Source organism: Passer montanus, unplaced genomic scaffold (assembly GCF_014805655.1).
Source record: "Passer montanus isolate IOZ18808 unplaced genomic scaffold, ASM1480565v1 scaffold22, whole genome shotgun sequence".
Taxonomy (NCBI): domain Eukaryota; kingdom Metazoa; phylum Chordata; class Aves; order Passeriformes; family Passeridae; genus Passer; species Passer montanus.
The window spans coordinates 11810328-11830097 of NW_024366815.1; the positions used below are offsets into that span (position 1 = coordinate 11810328).

At 37.7% G+C, this 19770-nt stretch overlaps 1 protein-coding gene across 12 annotated transcripts in view; it reads left to right on the forward strand.

Moving 5' to 3' along the window:
* MAST4 (microtubule associated serine/threonine kinase family member 4) overlaps positions 1–19770 on the forward strand; it is a 275565-nt gene that overhangs the window by 206892 nt on the left and 48903 nt on the right. For 9 of the 12 annotated variants that reach the window (XM_039709638.1, XM_039709640.1, XM_039709642.1 and 6 more), the window contains 6 exons: positions 5524–5593; positions 8584–8604; positions 9314–9392; positions 15500–15657; positions 16928–17003; positions 18449–18658. In XM_039709638.1, the coding sequence (XP_039565572.1) occupies positions 5524–5593; positions 8584–8604; positions 9314–9392; positions 15500–15657; positions 16928–17003; positions 18449–18658 (614 nt within the window). The remainder of the gene's footprint in view (positions 1–5523; positions 5594–8583; positions 8605–9313; positions 9393–15499; positions 15658–16927; positions 17004–18448; positions 18659–19770) is intronic. The other 3 variants (XM_039709639.1, XM_039709641.1, XM_039709646.1) reach the window with 1 other exon arrangement.

Sequence of the window (19770 nt, forward strand, 5' to 3'; positions counted from 1 at the left end):
GATTTCATGCCACTGTACAATGTCCTGGTTAGATTTCATCTGGAATACTGTGTACATTTATTGTCATACTTATTCAGGTGAAATCATGTGGGGAGAAGGGCTGATGGGATAGAGTGTGGGAGATTTCTGTATAAGACTGAAAGATACTGCTTGCTTTCCTTAGTAACAGAAAACTGCAAGATGGTATTCTCACCTAAACCAGTCAAAGTAGCTTTTTTTCTTTCTCCTCCTCTTCGTAGAGTAGGAAGAGAAACGCATGCTGGTCATATATACTGGAACATGAGGGGTCTGAAAGAATTGTCCACCCAAATATCGCAGGGACAAATCTGACTTTCTCTAGGGGATTGGATAAATAGGTATAAAGCCCCAAACAACTCGCTCAGTGAAGTTTTTGAATTACTTATGGTTGTTCATGTCCCCCAAGTTGCATGCAAAAGAGAAGTACTGACAAGATATTCTCAGAAGGTCAAAACAATGAAAACAACTTCACTGGCAACTTTAGAATATCAAAGAACTTGGGCAAAAGTTTAGCGCAACATTCAGTCAGCATAGAACACTTCTTAAAGTGTTGACTTGGCCCATTGAACTTAGCAAACACTAAGCGTGATTGATTTTAAGTTACTCAGGAATTCTAAGAGGTAATCAGAAGAAGGAGAAGGAGGGAAAGACAGAAAAGATCTAGAAAATATGCAGTAACCAGTCCCTGAGTTCCAGCAGTGTTCAGGCAGAACTTCCCCAAGGACGCGGGGTCTAGACAATGCCATGGCCTTGTGCTCAGCCTTAAATACCCCTGGCCTTCCTGGGCCCTTTCCCCAGGTGGAATTTCCAGTCATTTGGCCACTCAGGAGCTGGGTTAGGGGCTTCAGAGGGGCATTGCCTCCACTGTGCCAATGAGCATCTCTCTTGGACTGGGATACAGTCTCTAGGGGGCAGAGGGTTGTACAGGGCCCTGCACTGCCTTGTCAGGGTAAGGTCTGACCTGCCCCTTTCCTCAGTACACATGTATCCCAAAATGCCTTGAGACATCAGTCTTTCACGATGGGATTACATGATGCAATTCCCTAAAGCAAAATTAAAGTTCAGGAAGGTTTTACCTCCACTTGTAATCTTATTTCTAGGATTTCCCAGGCTTTTAGGTGGACATTGGTGGAGTGCTGGGTGTTCATAGTCTGGTCTCACTGTCAGGGCTCACTGTCAGGGCTCACTGCTTGCCTTAGGTAATTCTGTTTGAGAGGTATCCTTTAGTTAGCAACATTGAAGCATAGTAATCAACAAAGCTGTTTGCACCATATATTTTAAGGGAAAGAAAGACTATGCTTGTAAATAGATGAGGCCCCATAGTGTGTTTTTGTGGTGATGTATGGAAATGCTAAAAGCTGGGATATAAAGAGAGTGCTGGCTGTTCATAGTCTGGTCTCACTGTGTCAGGGCTCACTGCTTGCCTTAGATAATTCTGTTTGAGAGGTATCCTTTAGTTAGCAACATTGAAGCATAGTAATCAACAAAGCTGTTTGCACCATATATTTTAAGGGAAAGAAAGACTATGCTTGTAAATAGATGAGGCCCCATAGTGTGTTTTTGTGGTGATGTATGGAAATGCTAAAAGCTGGGATATAAAGCAGGGTTTTGAATGTCAGATTTTGAAAGAAAACTGAAAGGAAAATAATGCAGTATATCGATTACCCTGACTACTGTCATATTTAAAATTACAAAAACAGATTTGCTAAAACAAAACTTTTTATTTAGCCTTTCTGTTGGGTGCAGTAAATGGTTATGGAAATCTCAGATCATCTTCTACTAGTTTAAAGACAGAAGAAACGCTAAGTGGTAAATTACATGCAGATAGAAATTAAATCCTGTTTCAAGTCATCTTCTACTAGTTTAAGGACAGGAGAAGAAACGCTAAGTGGTAAATTACATGCAGATAGAAATTAAATCCTGTAAAAATAGTACTCTCAGTATTTAAATAGTGGTTGGAAGATGTAGAGATTTCTTGCAGATGGATTTAAGCATCATACAGACCTTCCTTGCCATAGCTGAGGCAAGTTTTTTCGCAGGTTTCAGGTATAGTTAATTCAGATTTTTAAATAGCCTGAGCTCCTCACATGAAAATAATAGCCTGAGCTCTTCTCTTTTGGAAGGTACCTGTAGAAGTATTCAGAATGATTCTACTGCCCAGCTGTATGTTCTGCTGGCTGGTGCTGTTTGTTATGGTAAGAAAGTCGGACCTGTCACTGAATGATGTCTTGTGTATTACTCAGTTCACGGTCAGGACTCATCACCATGTAAACTGACACAGAGGAATGTACAATGCATTGTTGTATTAATGGGACACTGATGTACTGTGGTACATTTTAGAAGAATTCGAGCTGGATTTGTCTTTTCTCCATCAGGAATTTGGGATAACAGTCATTATTAATCTGGTATTCCCTCCATACTAACAGAAAGTCATTGCATCTGAAACTCTGTTTTGTAGGTAATAGACAGCTATTAAAAGTACATTAATAATATGCAGTGACTGTAATACGCTTTTAAAAAAATATTTGAAATATCTTCCCCCAGTGGAAAAGACATAGGATTTCTTGAAGCTACTTGCAAAACAGCACAAGTTTAATTGTCTTGATACAGTTGTTTTCTTGTTTTCTTAACAATAGGTGCTTGCAAAATGAGCCATCCTGTGTGTTGTTATGAAGCAGTGTTGTTTTGTTACATTAATTGCCTATTCATTGTGTCTCCCAGAGGATGCTGGAGTTGATTATATAATGTCTGACCACCAGTCCAGTTAACTTTACTAAATCAGACACTTGGGGAGTAATCTCAATCACATAGAGATACTATAGGACTGAAACATACAATACAAGCAGATTTCAAAGAGCAGTAGGCTTTGTCTCATCAGCAAGCGCTGCACATATGGACAGAGAGGTAACTGGAACTGGGTTTTATTTGGAAATCTCCCAGGTATTGACTTGCTGATGGGTGGGTGAGTGCCTTGATGGGTGGAGGTCACGTGTAGGACTCTGCTTCCAACCTGTCTTGCTCCTCTGGAATATTACACCATATACCTGTAATAGCACTAGCTGTTTCCCCAGTCATTAGGAGTTTGTATTCTCATTCTTAGTTTCCAGGTTTGTCTGAGTTCTTACAATTTCTAGATAAAACTTCAGGATTTAGTATCCAGATATTTACGTGTATGGCGTCACCAGTCTTGTTATTTTAAAAGCTGATTTGCTATTGAAAGTAATGCTTGCAAGTTGATTTCCTAATAACAGGATCTGATGCTCTTCCTGAGCAAGACTTTGACTTCTTAAGGTTTTGTCTGTGAGGAAGTGATCTGTGTTGATTCTAGCAACGTAGTTAGCAGCATTGTGACTCCACAAATCCAAATCGACGCTGATAGCTATAAAATTGCTGCATTATTTGATCATATTTTTTTCTTATTTATGAAGTTTTTGTGCATGTTTTAACTCATGGACATTAAGATATGTCCTTGATGTGTGTTAAAAACATGTTTATATCCATATATAAATTCAGCTAGTGAAAAAAGGGAATTGGTTTACAAAGCCCCATATTATGATTTGTAGAACTGTTTCCTGTCAAAAGCCGTTTGTCTCACTATACTAAGGCTAATTCTGTGCTCTTCTGCCTAAGTTCAAGGTAGCTTCTTTGTCTTTTTTACTTATCTAAGCCACAACAGCACTCCAGATTACCCCTGATTTTTTTTCCAGTGCAGCAGTTAAAGTTTCTGACTGTGTTTTATCTGCAGTGTTACAATTTTTTTTTTTTTTTTTTTAGCTTATCTTTGTTAAATAATTTCTGGTAGCAGAAAAAGAAAACCAGTTATCTGGTAGATTGGGTGAACTGTTGCTCTCAGTAATTTGGTCTTTACAGTAAATGCAGGGTAAGAATAAATTTTTTTAGTCCCCAAGTAAAGATTGGAATCTGTGGCTCCAGATTCCCTCTGCTCCAGCCCATTCAGGGAATGAAAATCCTTGCCACCTGAAAATTATTGAGGCCCTCAGAAGAGTCTGAAGGGTAATGAAGAAGTTGGAGTCTTGAGGGGATGCAGAGAATGTAAGAAGGACATAATTCTGCCATGGTAGATTAATGGGTAAAAAAAAATCTTGGGGGTATTGGCCAGTGAGAGTGGAATCCATGTCTCTTGAGGCTGTGGAATCAGCAGCTGCAAAAGCTGCTCAGCACAGCTCAAAAAGCATCTTGCATCTGCTTCTGGACAAAACAGGGATGGGGGTAGTGTGGGGATGTGTGTTGATCACTGTCTTTGCTACCTAATCACTCAATAATTATGCTTTCCCATATAGAATTAATGCGATCTGTTATGGGCATCCCTGTGATAAATGCAGTGTTAATTCAAATGTTTGAATAGCAGTAAAGGCCGCTTGAAGCCCTTTAAGGACTCAGTTTTTTGTGCTGGCCTTTTCACGCATAGGTAGTTTTTCATATTGTTTCTAGCTGGGTACATAGGAGCTATTTTTTAATCAATTGCTTTTGTTTCAGTCTCATTTATGTCCAAAAATAAAATGCTACAACCAACGCATTATTTTTTTTTTCTATTTTCATGTATTGCTGCTACAGTCATTTTAAAGAAAAGTTTAAGGAAATATTGATTGTTGTATGTATGCCAGTACTACTTTAAATTGGATCCTTTTGACATTTTGCAAGGGTGGGGTTGGGGAGGGGTAGTTTGGGGTTTTTATTTAGGGTTTGGGTTTTTTTGTGTGTGTGTTTGGGGGGTTGTTTTGTAGGTTTGGGGGTTATTTTGTAGGGTTTTGGGTTATTTTAGAGGTCATTTTTATTCCTTCTAAAGGAAGGAATACAATTTCTCTCCTAACTGTACAGGCAGAGGGGTGGAGGTGGCAGAAGCAGCGCTCAGCAGCTGCTGCCTTTCTGCACTCATGCTGGTCCACAGGAGGTCAGGTGTTCTAGTGGAAAGGAGTAACAAACCCCAAAGTTTAAACCTGTTCACAAAATGCAATTGAAGGTAAAAAAGTTCAGTTCAGTGTGTTTTGTCTGCTTGTTTGTTTTGGAGATAGAAAAAAATGAGCAATGAAAAAAAGACTGCAAGGAAGCCTGTGGAAATGCTGTAGAGACTTCACATACGAGCTAAATTTGTTGGATAATGATTTTTCTATCTTTCATTGTTTTGTATGATATTTTTTAAAAAATCTTTTTTTGTGGCATTAAAAACCTGTTCTTTCAAGCTAATGTACTGGTTTCTTTAAACAGTAATTATCAAATTATTTTGAGAATTTTCAAATTAAAAGGCTGAATGAACAGTTCTCTACGAGTTACAAAATCTAGTCACTAAAATTCAGTATAAATGAAACATGAATCAAAATAAGATTCTTTTTCAGAATTTATTTTCAGAGAGGCTGTGAAAGAAAAAATTCTGAAATTTGTTTCTAACCCACTGGAAATGCGTGCATTAATATGTTTGAATGTTTTTAATGGCTTCTCTTCATCCCACCATTTAATAATAATTTTTTTGTGTATCATCTCCAACAGGAAACAGTCCTCAAGATAGCCCTAGGAATTTCTCTCCCAGTGCCTCAGCCCACTTTTCTTTTGCACGAAGGTAAGAGGTTGTTCATAGTATTCAACACAGATTTGCATAGAGGAAATGGTGTTGTATGCAGATACAAAAGGTGATTGCAAATACATCTGTCAGGTCTGCCACTTAGAATAATGAGTATTAGGTCATGTATGTAAACCATTTTAAACCTCAGCGCAACAAACTACTGAATGTGCAATGCAATGCGAGCACATATTTTTGAATTTAGAAAAACAGATTAATGATTTAATTGTAATGAATGTGATTCAGACATTATCATCTTACCTACTGAGATGTGAGGAAATTTTAAACTACTTGAAGGTTTTTTAATGACGTAAGAAGTGCATTGCTTATAAGATCACTTTAATACAGGTCCTGATTTTACTGACAGCAGCAATACCATTGCCATACCTTGAATACCTTTTTCAATATCTGTACCAATGTCTGTGAGACAATAAGTATTGTCACAGGAGTGTTGTGAAGATTAATTAATGTTAGTAGAATTTTTGAAGATCTAAAGTGAAGTTGAAGTGATTTATGAAGTAAATTACTATTAAATGAACCATAACCAAAGTTGATAGCATGTCATGCGAGACTGCTTGTTTGTACCAGTGTGGTTCCCCATCACTTTGTCACCCTACTGCAAATAATATGTTCATTAACTCTTATGTCTGTGAAGGTAAGCAGAGTTTATATGTTTAGCCAGGAGTATATATATATAAACAATGAAAGCAGTGTCAGCAGTTTCAGGCATGTAACTGATGGGTTTGCACTGAGCTGTAACTTGGCTGTAAAGCTTTAGTTACTTTATTTTGAGAGATAGTAAAGTAGCACACAAAAATTCTCAAAAGTAAGTGCAAGAAAATGGCTTTCTTTTTAAAGCTCTGAAGGGGTAAAAGCTCGCATAATTTTTTAATCTGAATCTAGTTAATTTGTGACAGTATATCCTGTCAATCTTTCTAGTAGTTTGTGATGCTGCTTTTTAAATTATCTTAAAGTTGAATATTTCTTTTGTATCTACTTCCTCTTGATAGTTTTCCTTTTGTCAGAGATACTATCTCTTCGGAGATTGCATTTGTTTGTGAGCATATTTTTAGATGCTCACAGAAATAGATTATAACGGAAAAAGCAGATGTGAAAGATCAAGCATTGCTTAGAAATACAGCAGCTGGGAAATAGTTTTTCTTCCCCACCCGTAATCAACAGAAAGTTTAAAACATGCTTTTGCAAACCTTAGAATTCAGAATTAATGAAAAAAGGATTTGTTTTTCAGTGTTTCATTTGGATTCTGACCTCTCTAGAGCCCTATAATGAGCTTTAAATAGATGCTTTAACTGAAGGAAATTTCTCTGATTTAAAAATATCTCACCACTTCAGGGGAATGCAAGAAACATTTAGAGCAATTTTCTGTGGAAACTGACTTTGTTCTATGTTTATATTGAAAATGCTTGGTGGCAATGTAGTTTAAAACTTGTTGCAACTCTTTTTCTTATGAGTTTGGTATGTCTCTTGTGGTTGTTTTCATATAAGTTGTGGTAGGATGGATTTTTATAGTAAAATGAACTGTGGTTAATGAGAGCAGACTTCTGACTTTATGCTTTTTCTGTTATATTTTGCAAATTTAATAGGTATACAAAGGAGGAAAAGGACAAGTGTGATAGACAGGTTGAAGGAGCAGGGGCAAAGGTGATAAAAAAATTTTATCCACTGCCTTTTTTATCCACTGCCACTGAGTCAGTGGGGATACCAAAAAGCTGGGACAGTGTGAGGAAGGGAGAAAGGCAAAGGAAATCATTTGAGACCTTCTGTGAAGCTGCTTCCTTAGTGTAACCACTCCTCATCAGGCGCTGGCCATGCCATGCAGCAGCCGCAGGAAAGGGAGCCACCTCAAGGAGATGGCCCTGTGCTGTGCTTCCAGCCGGTGGGCAGGGCTGGAGGTACCCTTCCCCAGCACCTTGGGACTGAGCTGGAGAGTCACCTGCCTCTGCCCATGTCTAGTGGGATTAGCAGTTGATGAGTGCCCAGGAATAGCCTGTGCCTCTGGGAGTCAGCACTTCTGTTGTACGTACAAGTCCAGCATCTACAAACCCGTGAGTAGGTAACAGACTGCCCTTTCTAGAGCTGCTGGAAAGTGAATTAAGCCATACTTTAGGACAGAAGCAAGTGGTGTAGCAAGAGTCCAGGGGAAAATGCTGTTGGGGCTTTTTTCCCATAATCCCTTATGAATGCCTCCTGTTTGCCCATGTTTGCCTCCCAGATAACTTTCTAGGGTAGCCTGTCTGCACTCTTGATAGCCTTTCTGTGTGATTCAAGTACGCTGTTCACTGTGAGTTACTCAATTAATAAATAATGTCTTTCTCACAGATGCAGGATACATGGGTCTCACCCGTATTTAAATACTGCGTAAGTTCTTTCAATTGTGAATAGCTAAACCAGATGAAGAAAAAACTACTTGTAGAATGGTGCTTTCATCTGGAGGTATCTCTTACATACCTGGGTGACAATGAGAATGTAAAAGAACGAATTAAGAACAAGAATATGGCAGAGGTGAAAGTTTTTTCCGGAGTTCAGTATTTGACACAATTAGCAGTCTCTAGCACATGTGCTCTTCATATTTTAATACTAGTAATGTACTGTAGTTCCTTTTCTTAAGCTTTATGTATACAAAGTCCCAGCATTTTGATTGTATTTTGTGGATGAATAAGTGGATATTCTTCTTGGAAAGAAGCAAGGGGTATTTTAGACTATTAGCTTGAAGGAAGGGATCTGCATCAATATGTTTAAGATTCCTGATTTGACATGACTTCAGTTCTTCTAATATACACTTCAGTTAATCTTCAGTTCTTCAGATTTTCCCTTTTTGTGTCAATCAGACTTGAGAGATGATCTTTGTAAACAGATCTGCAGTTCTTCTTTCCGCACTGTCATACTGTTTGTTGATAAAAATTTGGCCTGTTTGTTATTTATATATTATTTTGCCTTTTTTTAACACATTTGATTCAATTGTATTGCAGTCATGGGCATCGAAATGACAGGTAAAGTCTACCTTCTCAAAAATCCAAACACTTCTCTTCTGGTTGGACTTTTGTTTGCCACTTTGAATGTTGAAGTTCCATGTTGTCTTTGTGTAGATCACCTCAGACAATGAAGAACATAAATTGTATTTTGGTTATAATCTGTATATTTGTTTTATTTTTTATTCGGAGTAAGCATGATTTTTTCCTGAAGATTTGTTTTTCCTGATTCATGTATGTAACATTTAACATTTAGGTTTGGTTTTTCCTAGTCATTATCCTGCTGGTTTGCTGATACCCTCTGCTGATGCCATTGAAGAATGCACTACCCTTTTATATCAGTTAGAATGTGATTGTTATTCTGTGGCTCAGAGCACAGTGGTCTGCATTTGTTCACAATTTTTTTAATTTGCTTCTCATTAATTTTCAAAGTTTTCAGCTTCTTGTCCTTTTCTGTTTGTGTTAGATACCAGTTCTGTGGACCTGTTCATTCTCTTTGTGGTTGTTTCATCTCATAGATTTTTAACTATAAAGAAAACCACAATAAAAATAATTCATCCTTGGTGAATGCTTGTTTACTGTGGTGCCCTGTGAAAGTATACTCTTCGTTGAAACCCCTATTTATATCATGCTTTGGGGATGCAGTTTTACACAGTAATACTTCAGCAGATATTACTGCATTAGTATACTGCCGTGTTCATTTGACTGACCTCCATATCTTTACTTTCAGGACTGATGGTCGCCGCTGGTCTTTGGCTTCTCTTCCTTCTTCTGGCTATGGTACAAATACACCCAGCTCAACTGTTTCTGTAAGTATCTGATTTGCTGTGCTGATAAATGTCTTTTGCACCCTTTAACTTCTCAAATGTAGCATGCTTCTCTTAGAAGACAATGTAGATTTTGGTGTGTTTGATAGAGTTAGAACTAACGTGATAGGAAACTGTTTTACTTCCCTGAAATAGAAGAAAACTTTACACAGTGTGTACTTCGTGTAGAGATATTTGGTAGTGAATAGTGTTCGTAGCTGCTCCCTTTTGATCTGCCTTATTTTAACCATATAATAGTTAGGTATCAAGTCTTAACTGAGGCTGCCTTGATGACGAGAAAAAAGAGAAACTGTCTATGGCATGCATGATTCATCTGTCCTGGGTTAGACTGCTGTCTTAGGATGAGATGAATCACACATTAGCCTTTATTTTCCTTTAGCAATTGTGCGATGTTGGTGTGTGATAATTGGTTAGATACAGAGCCTTTCAGAAGGCTGTAACCAGAATAAAAGGAATCCTTTGGGATGCATAATAGAATAACTTTAACTTACTAATTTTTACCTTTTGGACCAGCTGTTTCAATGTGATTGTGGTGGTTTAGAAGAACAGCTGGGAATTAAACTCCAAATAGGCTATCCCGATTTTCCCCATCGTGCTCCAGTGAGAGGGGGATAAAGGCAGAGACCACGGGTTGAGATAACGGCAGAGACTATGGGGCTGAGGTAACAACAGAAAACCAACAGCTAAGGAGTAGGAGATGCACAGTAATGGCAACAATATGGATAACAAAATTTACAACAGAGAAGGTGCTTTACACACAAAAGGTGTTCAGCACCTCAGCCCAGTTCCGTGTGGCTACTGAGACAAAGACGAGGTGGCATTTGCTCTCTGCGGCTTGTGTTCCCCATCCCTGAGGCCGGAAAAAGAAACAATGAGTGACAAATCCCAAAAAAAGCTGGATTGTCCATGTCTTGCTGTCTGCCACTGGACTGCTGGGCTCAGCTGTGGTTGTCAGTATTCAGCTGGGCTCGGCTCGGCTCCCCTCAGCTTCGCTTCTGCCAGTCTTGTGTCAGCCCCCCACTGTACCTGTGCATCTCATATGCCACAGCAGTGCCTTGGATCCTGCTCCAGGACTTGGGAGCTAGCCATGGCAGAAATACCAGCCTCTACTTTGTGTATCTGCATGTCCCTGTACTGGAGAGGAGCGACTGTCTCATGTTACAACCTGGAGCAGAGCTCTTGGTTGTAGTAGTCACACCTAGAAGCTGTGCAGATAGAGCTGCAGAGAAAGCCTGCTTTGGAAATAACAAATAGTTGACATTTGACAGTTAGAGCACATCACTGCAGTGGAAGTGGTGGTCTGTGTCAATCCATCTATGGCTCTTCAATGTGTTATGCCTTATATGCCTATAAAAGGTCTTCTACCTTTTATGAATAGCAGATTTTACTGAATGGGTAATAACTGATTTTTTTAAGCTGTTTCTTTGACAATTAAAGTCAGCTTTCTTTTCCTACATCCAGTGGGTTTGTTCAGTTTCTCTTGTGTGACAGTTGAGTTCCACGTTCTGTACAATGATGAAATATGACCATTTTGTGTTATGATCAATTCTTACTTTATTTTTGTCCACAAAGTTTTCTGGAAAGAGTTCTGTCTGTCTTAAATCATGTTGAGTAATTTCTTGTATCTTAAAAACTTTTCTCTAAAGCACTAATTTTGACCTCTGCTTTCTTTCCTGTGTAGATGTTACTTTTGCCAAGTAAATTCCTTGGTTTCACATTAATTCCGTAAGCAGTTTTCGTTAGGGCATGTTTGCATAGCTCTTACAGGAGCTAGATCAGCGAGATCAGATAATGCTGTGCTCTTCACCTAAAATGTATTGACATAAAGGAGTTTATATCAAATAAAGGAATTGCCACAGAAACACTGTCACTGTTGCAAGAAACTGACTTGTGTTAGAAAGGAGATTAAAAGCTGTGTCAAAATCAGATCAAAATACAGTTTTAATTTTCTGAATTTGAATTTAATATTAATTTCTTTGATATCTTCAGTTTTAAAATTCTAATCAATTCTAAGTAATTCTAATTAATATACTTTCTCTCCCACTTAAGTTCAGTAGCGCCATAGGCATCCTGGAATTAGAGCAGTTTTACGTGATATTTGTATTTGCTGTTCATACATTTATGGACTTAGATGTCTTAACTTCTGTAATACATCATTGTTGACCTACCCCATGATTATTTCTGACTAGAATATATAAATAATAACATACTTGTATGTCTTCCCTACCACTGAGTAAACAGTTTCTTACTTGTGGAAATAAACCTTTTTTTACAATAACTACATTTAAATTTTATTGAAGAAAGCAGCAGTAGAGAATTAATGCGAGCGAGTAGAGAATAAATATCAGTGATGTCCCACTCTTAAGAGTAAGGGATCACTCAAGATTAGTAAATACTTGTGATCAAAAGAAATTACAGAAGTCAAATGATCCACAAAAACTCACTAAGACACAGTTGGCATAGAAATTGGTGTATTAGTCTCTGACTTGCTATATCAGCACGTCAGTGGGCTTGGCATGAAGGGGTGAGGTGGGAAGGGAAAAAAAAGAAGGAAGAGGGGGCATGAGGGTGGAGGAAGAGACACCAGTCCTGGTTCCAGTATTAGTCCAGTTGCTGGATTTCTCAGGATCTTGGGGATGCCTGAGGCTGGGCGGGAGTGGGTACCACTTCACAGAGAAGCTGTTGCCACCCTGAAGGTGGGTTTCTTACTTTCTGTGCAAATTAGTGATCACTCACAGTCCAGTCTTTCCGGTCCTTGTGGAAATTGGCCAGTGGTATTCGAAGGTGTTTGGCAGTCTTGATTGCTCCCTGTGCCTTGTTTTCCACCTCATTTCTCTGTTTGTGCTGTACTGAGCTGTGCTTATCTCCAGGAGGTAGATCAAAGACCTTTGTCCCAGAAAAGTGCTGTCCTACCTCCGTATGGCCCCTTGTCCAGTCACATCTTGTTCTTTCTCACAGTATGTTATTGCCAGCAGTCCTTGGCTGTTGTTACCTAAAGTCCTTGCTGCCACAGCCACCCTGCTACTGGTGTTTGAGACAAATGCATTAGCCTTTATTGTGTTATTGTTTTGGCTTCTGCAGTATCTCATGGTTAGTTTCTTGTTCTGTTTTGCCCGAGAATTCGCTATTGCTGATAAGCCCTGCAAAAGCGCTTGGACAGCCTTTGGGTTCTAAATCAAGCAAGTGTTTCTTCACTTCTTAGAGATGTTTTTCATTTTCTTCTTTTACCCTCTGGATGATATTTGTGAATCACAAAACCAAAACTAGAAGTGTACCTATCTAATTGATTTCATGTACTTTTTCAGAATCTGAAAGAGTGAGCACAGTTCAGCCTTCTCCTCCGCATTATTACTTATTCTTAGAGGAAATGAGAGACCAGTTCCTACAGCACTGCAAATGTACCTATGGAGCACTCCCTTTTCAGTGATGGATAAATAAAATTCACATAAATCTAGACATGTATCAACCAGTGAGCAGAAAGAGTTTTTACACATCACAATAGAGTACAACTTTGTTCTTCACAAGCAAGTGAAAGTCAAAGTAGAGGCCAAAGTGTCTGTAGTTACCACAGCTATGCTGAGGTGAATGTAGCTCACTGTTTGTTACCCTATTTTTTTTTGTTTGTTTGTTTTTGTAATATTGAAAGTGATGGCATGGGTAGAATAACCTATGTAATGGAAGGTTGTGGGTTTAGAAATGGTGCAAGTACCACATAGACTGGTTATCACAACAAAATCAAAATACCTTCTGCTTGATTATTCAGTTGGAAAGAAGCTGTTGGTGTATTTTATTCTAGCACAGTAGGATCAAATCTTGGCAGTTAGACAATGCAGTTGAGATGATTGTATCTTCTAGGAGAGAAAGCCTTATAAAAAGGATGAACTGAGACAAGCTGTATATTTTTCAAACCTGCATTTCTATTTCAGAAGAACATTTGTGTTTCCATAATGCAACTACAGTTGAACATATTGAAAATATTTTATCTCTTGTGTGATTTTTGGCACATTAATTGTAGAATGCCAGGAGAACCATTTTGTTTAAGAATTTTGCTGTAAGAATTTGGATTTTTACTGAAATAAGAATTTAGATTACCAAAAAAATGTACTTTGTGCCTGTTATGGTCCTGATACAACTGAGAGTAGTTAGCATTAGGAAGATCCTCTCTTCAGTCATGTTGGATCTAAACTCTGTGGCACTTTATATGAGGAGGAGTGTGATATGAGTTATTTTCCAGTTGGTCTTCCTGTAATTCCCTGAAACCAAAGAAATAGAGAATTATTTTAGAGGAATAGCCACCTGCCATGCTCTGTATTGGGAAAATTCTCCTATGCTACAGTATATTTATTTTACAGAGCAAGGCTGTGGTACAACAGGTAAATTGCAACTGACTGCTATAGTGTGAGATAAGAAAAAACATACTTTACCTGTGCTATATGCTGAATTATGCATGGTTATGTGCTAAGGCAGAATTTCATGCATGACTTACTGTAACTCAACAAGTTACTACCTATCTGATGAGCTGTGGTAAATTCTCAGTGTGCATGCCTTTTAGCCCACAGCAAAGCAAACTTCAGTCTTGCAAACTTCAGCTTGCTCTGATGTGGTGCAGCATTCCCATGTAGTCCAGTCCTTCTTAGCCTTTTCTGCCAGTGGGTTTTATTCTTTTTTCCTTTTATGAGACAACTTCATGGAATCTAGTGTGATAAAGAAACTTTTCTTTTGCTTCTAAGAGTTAGGATATTAGTCTATACCACACAAGTTGCCAGGAGATTAAAAAGACTTCCTAGTTTCTGTGCTTACCAGCCTGATTATTATCTGCTGACCTTAGCAGTGAAGGGGCAATATTTGTACAGTACAAAAGTTTACCTCGCTAGAAATGATGTAACAAAGAAACTCTTTACTGTGTTTGCCTCCATTAAAAGAGCACCCAGGTGGGTGTTCAGTATGAGAAGTCTCATAAGCAGTAATGGGCACATGTAAATTGGTACACAGAAGAAATTAATTGTATTGAGAAATACAGCTGAAGACTGAAGAGCTCTAGAAAGATATCCAAGTTTTTCAACTTCTTCCCTTCTGTGGGTAAAATATAGGGAATGTCTGCATGGTACTAAGCAGCTTTGTGCAGTTGTACAAGAATATTTATGAATCAGCTGACTTGGAAACTGATTTTGGTACCAGAAACAGTAGAACATTTCTCTGTTTGTCAGTCCACATTAGGAAGAGTGGTTGTTAATGATTTGAACTATGTATGTGTTCTTTAAAAAGGGTACCAGATCCAGGTTCATGGGAAAGTTCAAAGTTCTACCTCCAAGCATCTAACATGGCTCAGGTAGAGCTGCATGAAAACCCTTAAAATACATTGTATAGTCATTTGGACTGCTTATGTAATGCAGCTCTGTACATGAAATGTTGCAGTGTTATTGTGGTAGCACTGCCATTTTCATACCCATCCTTATCTTTCAGTTTTATACTAAATAGATGGTTTTATTGTAATTCTGTTAACTTTTTGTCAGCCATATAGCCGGTCTTGATAAATGTATTGAGTTCTCTCACTCTATTTTCTGTGTACAGTTTTTTATAAGATATTAGTGTATTAATTTTCTCAGCAAAGATTTAGATAATATTTAATTTTATTTTTAAGATTGTTAATGATGTCTTAAATGTGAATAATGAAATACCTTTATTATGACGATACACAATTGGCATTGTGACAATAAGTTGTACTTTATGGTTACCGTACTTCGGCTGTCCTATTCCAATAATTAAATTTCAGCAGACTCCATTTTAGCTATTCTTATGTATCATGGACATCAGACGTCACCTTTGCCTTAGGAAATTTAAATTTTTTTAATGCAGTGTGTCTTCTGGAACTGAAGTGGTTCTTTTTTTGATACTTAATCTATAATTAGTTCATAAATTTAAGAGTAATTATTTATTTTCTTCTTTAAATTGGTAATCAGGCACAAGAAACAGTAACTATAATTTTTAACTTAAATTACATTATTCATTATTTTTGAGCACCAAATACCATCTTGAAAATGGTCTTTTTTCACTCTGATGGAAGCTTGTGTTTTCTTGTGCTTTTGCAGTCATCCTGCTCATCCCAAGAGAAGCTACACCAGTTACCATACCAACCAACACCTGATGAACTACATTTTTTGTCTAAACATTTCTGTACCACTGAGAGCATTGCCAGTGATAACAGGTGCAGGACAACTGCAATGCGCCCTCGGTCCCGAAGTCTCAGGTGAGTTTGTGTATCTGAAAACAGGGGTTGGATCTAAATTCACATGTTATAGGTAGCATCATGGTGTTTTACACTGGGGATGTGTTCTGGTTTTGAAATGGCTGAAATACATATGTAGCTGAGGCTGAATGAAGCATAGTCCTTTAAATACTTGCTCTGGTTTTGGTCATGACTTGCTTCAGTGGTAAATATCTTTAAGATAGATCTTAATGTTAAGGCAGCTAACCTGCAGAGACTGTCTTGATGACCTGGTCCTTAATGATGTAATTATAATTACATTATAGTTACACCTTTCTGAATCTGTGTACCTGCTCTGTTCTCAGTAGTAGCCTGTGAATGTCTGTAACAGGCTGCCTCTATCAGTTCAAGGACTCACCGTTGTGATATCCGCGACTAAGTTTAGTGTTCAGTTTTGATCTTTAAAAATACCGGAAGCCAGATTTAGATTCACAGAATTATTTAAGTTGGAAGGGACCTTAAAGATTATCTTGTTTCAACCCCCCTGCTGTGAGCAGAGACATTACCACTAGACCAGACCTTCTAGACAGATTGAATGGGCCAGAATCACCAACACAGGAAATCAGTATTGAGATTTTTTTAAAGGGCTTTGTACTGGACAGTGAGGCTCATGATAGCAAAAAGTAATTCTGTAGGTTTGTGAGGTCTGTGGGTATCTTTTATGAATTCTTTTCCTCAAAGTCTTGTGCTTTTTTTACAGCCACAGCACTCCAGCTTTGCTCGACACGTGCATATATATATATATGATATTATTTGTAGGAAATTACTGCCTTTATCTGCTGATCAGATTGAAAATAGATTGTTTTGATATATTTTTTTGAGTTATCCATTTAGAAAAACAAAACTCAAACTCATTTTGTACTTTTTCACTTGCAGCTACCAGAGTTCTTGGTCAGATCTTGCTATTTTGATTGTATCTAATCTTCAAAGGTACAGGTATAAGACCAGTTAAAAAGATCTCTCTTGCCCTTCTGAGGAAAAGATAATGTTCACAAGGCTTCATCTGCCTTGAAATACAGGTACAAACCAGGAGAATAACATGGTTAGCAGTTAGATGTCAAGTGCATTAAATAATCATGAGGACTTGAACAGAAATAGCAGAAAGGAACTAAGTGTGCTATTGAATGCAGACTGTACCTTTCCAGTGAAGTCTGTGCTGACTTTTTGTTGCAAATAAATCATACGAAAATAAAAGAATTAACTGTAGTTCATGCTGGGACAAATGTAAAGGGATAATTTGCTTTGCTTGCAGCCCTGGACGTTCTCCTGCTTGCTGTGACAATGAAATAATTATGATGAACCATGTCTACAAAGAAAGGTTCCCAAAGGTAATTAATTATATTTAAGATACCCAGTATCTGAATTGGTAGGCAACATAGGTTTTAAGTAAGTGGTGCTTTTGTTACGGGAAGTAATGATCCAACCCTGTAATGGCTTCCCAAAAGCATCACTGATCTCTTACTGCAACGATAAAGTCACGATAATGAAAACTCTGGCTGAGAACTGGACATTCATTTGGCAACGCTGCTAAACTGGTTTTGAAATTAATCATGCTGGTAAAATATTCTGCTGATTGGAATCTGATGATACATTGGATTTCAGTAGGTGGTGTACTTGGGGCAAATGCATACTGCATTAGTAAATTGAAACCAGTTTCCAGTGCTAAGTCTTGAGAAGCATCTGCTGTGATATACTAGCAGATTCCTTTGACTAGTTCGTTTCTTCCTTTTCCCAAACACTTGCTATGTACTTTACATACGTATATATGCATTATATGCACTGATCTAATGCACTTAATGAGATCAGTACACAGATGTGGGGGTTTGACTATGAGATAGGAGGATGTTTTGCTCTCCTGTCCAGAGATCTTGACACACAGATGAGTCCCTAGGTGCAGGTCTGTGTGGACAGCTTGAAGCACTATACTCTCAGTTGCTCCTAGGATTTCAGTTACCCCCAGAAAATAAAACAAGGCACTGTTCCTAGAACATGAGTTTAAAAGGGAGAAACTTACTTGCGTTTCTTCATATAAATGTAAAGAAAGATATGTCAAGATTTGCAGATTAATCGAGCAACAATATGAAGTGTGAAGAACTCACCTTACTGTTGGAGACATGAACTAAGATGTGTGGGATTACTGTTTAATAATAATAATAATAATAATAATAATAATGATATCCTCAAGGTTTTGGTTTTTTTTAAGCATCTGCAATTCTGTGAGAGCCAGACAGTTGGTTCTGTAAAACAAATGCATTTGGGAACCTGCAGACACGTTTGGCAGGACCTGTGAGCTTGTGGTGCTTTTAATTAGGCAAATGAGCCTCAATCAAACTGCTCAGTGAAATATTTTGTGGAATAACCTTTGTGAAAGTAGTGACTATATTCTGCTGTCTAGTATCTGCAGTTTTAGCAGAAAAAAGTAGCCCCCCAATGAGTTATCTTTTTTCTTTTGTATATATTTCCACTTTGGTTTTGACTTAAAAGCTTTTTATTTCTGTTAGTGATTATCACAAGATTAGTGTGCAGTTAATCACCATTGGCAGACAATGTGGGGAACTGGGTAGTAGAACAACAAGGCTGTTGCTTTCTGTACTGGTAATGTGGGGAAATGTCATCTGTCATTTTGCCTTTGTGTACTTGCCTTTTGGCTTCATGCATTCCAGCTAGGTAAATTCTTAGGCAGTACAGAAATGTTCTAGTGTCAGAAATAACTTCAAGGCTGTTAGTTTCATGTAGAGCTGATTTATTATGTTGAACAACTGCTTTCCTGTAGGCCACAGCTCAGATGGAAGAGAGGCTTCAGGATATTATAACAAATCATTCTCCAGAGAACACCCTTCCTCTGGCAGATGGAGTGCTCAGTTTTACCCACCATCAGATCACAGAACTGGCTCGAGATTGTTTGGATAAATCTCACCAGGGCCTCATCACATCACGATACTTCCTTGAATTACAGCAGAAATTAGACAAATTGCTACAGGAGGTAGGATGCGTGAGACTGCTGTGTGTTTGCCTGAAAAATTGTTTAAATCTGTTTGCCTTAGAGTTTGCTTGGATATTGTCTTGAATTATGACTGTTTACTCAAGTAGTTGTCAAAGTAGTATTCATAAGATGTTTTAGTCTACATAATGACTCCTGCAAAAACTGTAAGGCACCCTGACATATTGGTCTGGAATAGAGGGGTTGTAAAGATTCCAGAAACAACAGGATTATGTCCTGCAGTGCAAATTGTAGATTGCTTACAGAAGTGTGTACGTAAGGCCCAGACAGGGCTGGCTATTTAATTTACTTCAAATAAATGAGGTAACATACACACTTTCCTTTTATCAACCCTATTGTGTTGAGAAAGCAGACAGCAACCTTTAGCTTTCCATTAGTGAGAAATTATTAATTATTTAATTATTTGTAACATTTCTCTCTTAGCTGAAATGTTGATTAGCAGCAAAAATGTCTTTTCTAAATGTGTTGACACTTTCATAGAATACTCAGTTAAATTAATTAAGAAGAACTTGAAACTTGACAAATGTGCTGTTGCATAAGTTTCTGGAGTTTATTAATGTATCATTTTCAAAAGAATGACTACAACATGTAATTACTCATTTATTTGTGTGGGATTTGATAGTATGTTATGAGTCAAAATTAATGTGATAGAGCAGCAGATTTGAAATTAATTTTTGAAATTATTTCCAGCTGATGTCTTAAGGTGCCATGCCTGTCTTAATTGGTCTTTTACTTTCTTTTGAAAAGAAAGCAGACACAAGCTATACAAGTAAACTGCTACACAAGCAGTTTTGGTTGAGTTTTTGTAGGGTTTTTAAATTTTTTTTTGTTGGCTTTTTTTGTTTGTTTGTTTTATTTGGATTTTTTGTTGTTGTTGTTTTCTTGGGTTTTGTTTTTCCTGTGCTGCTTTTTTGTTAATTTCTATTCAGTAAATAGGATTTCTGAAACCAGTGATTTTTGAACTTTTTCTCTTCATACAGCAAAACAAAATTTAAGACATCAGTAAATTTATTCTGGATTGTTGAAACCTTATTTTTTAAGCATTGAAAATACTTAGAGTTTGCTTACTAGTCAAGAGGAAGTTTTGATTTATG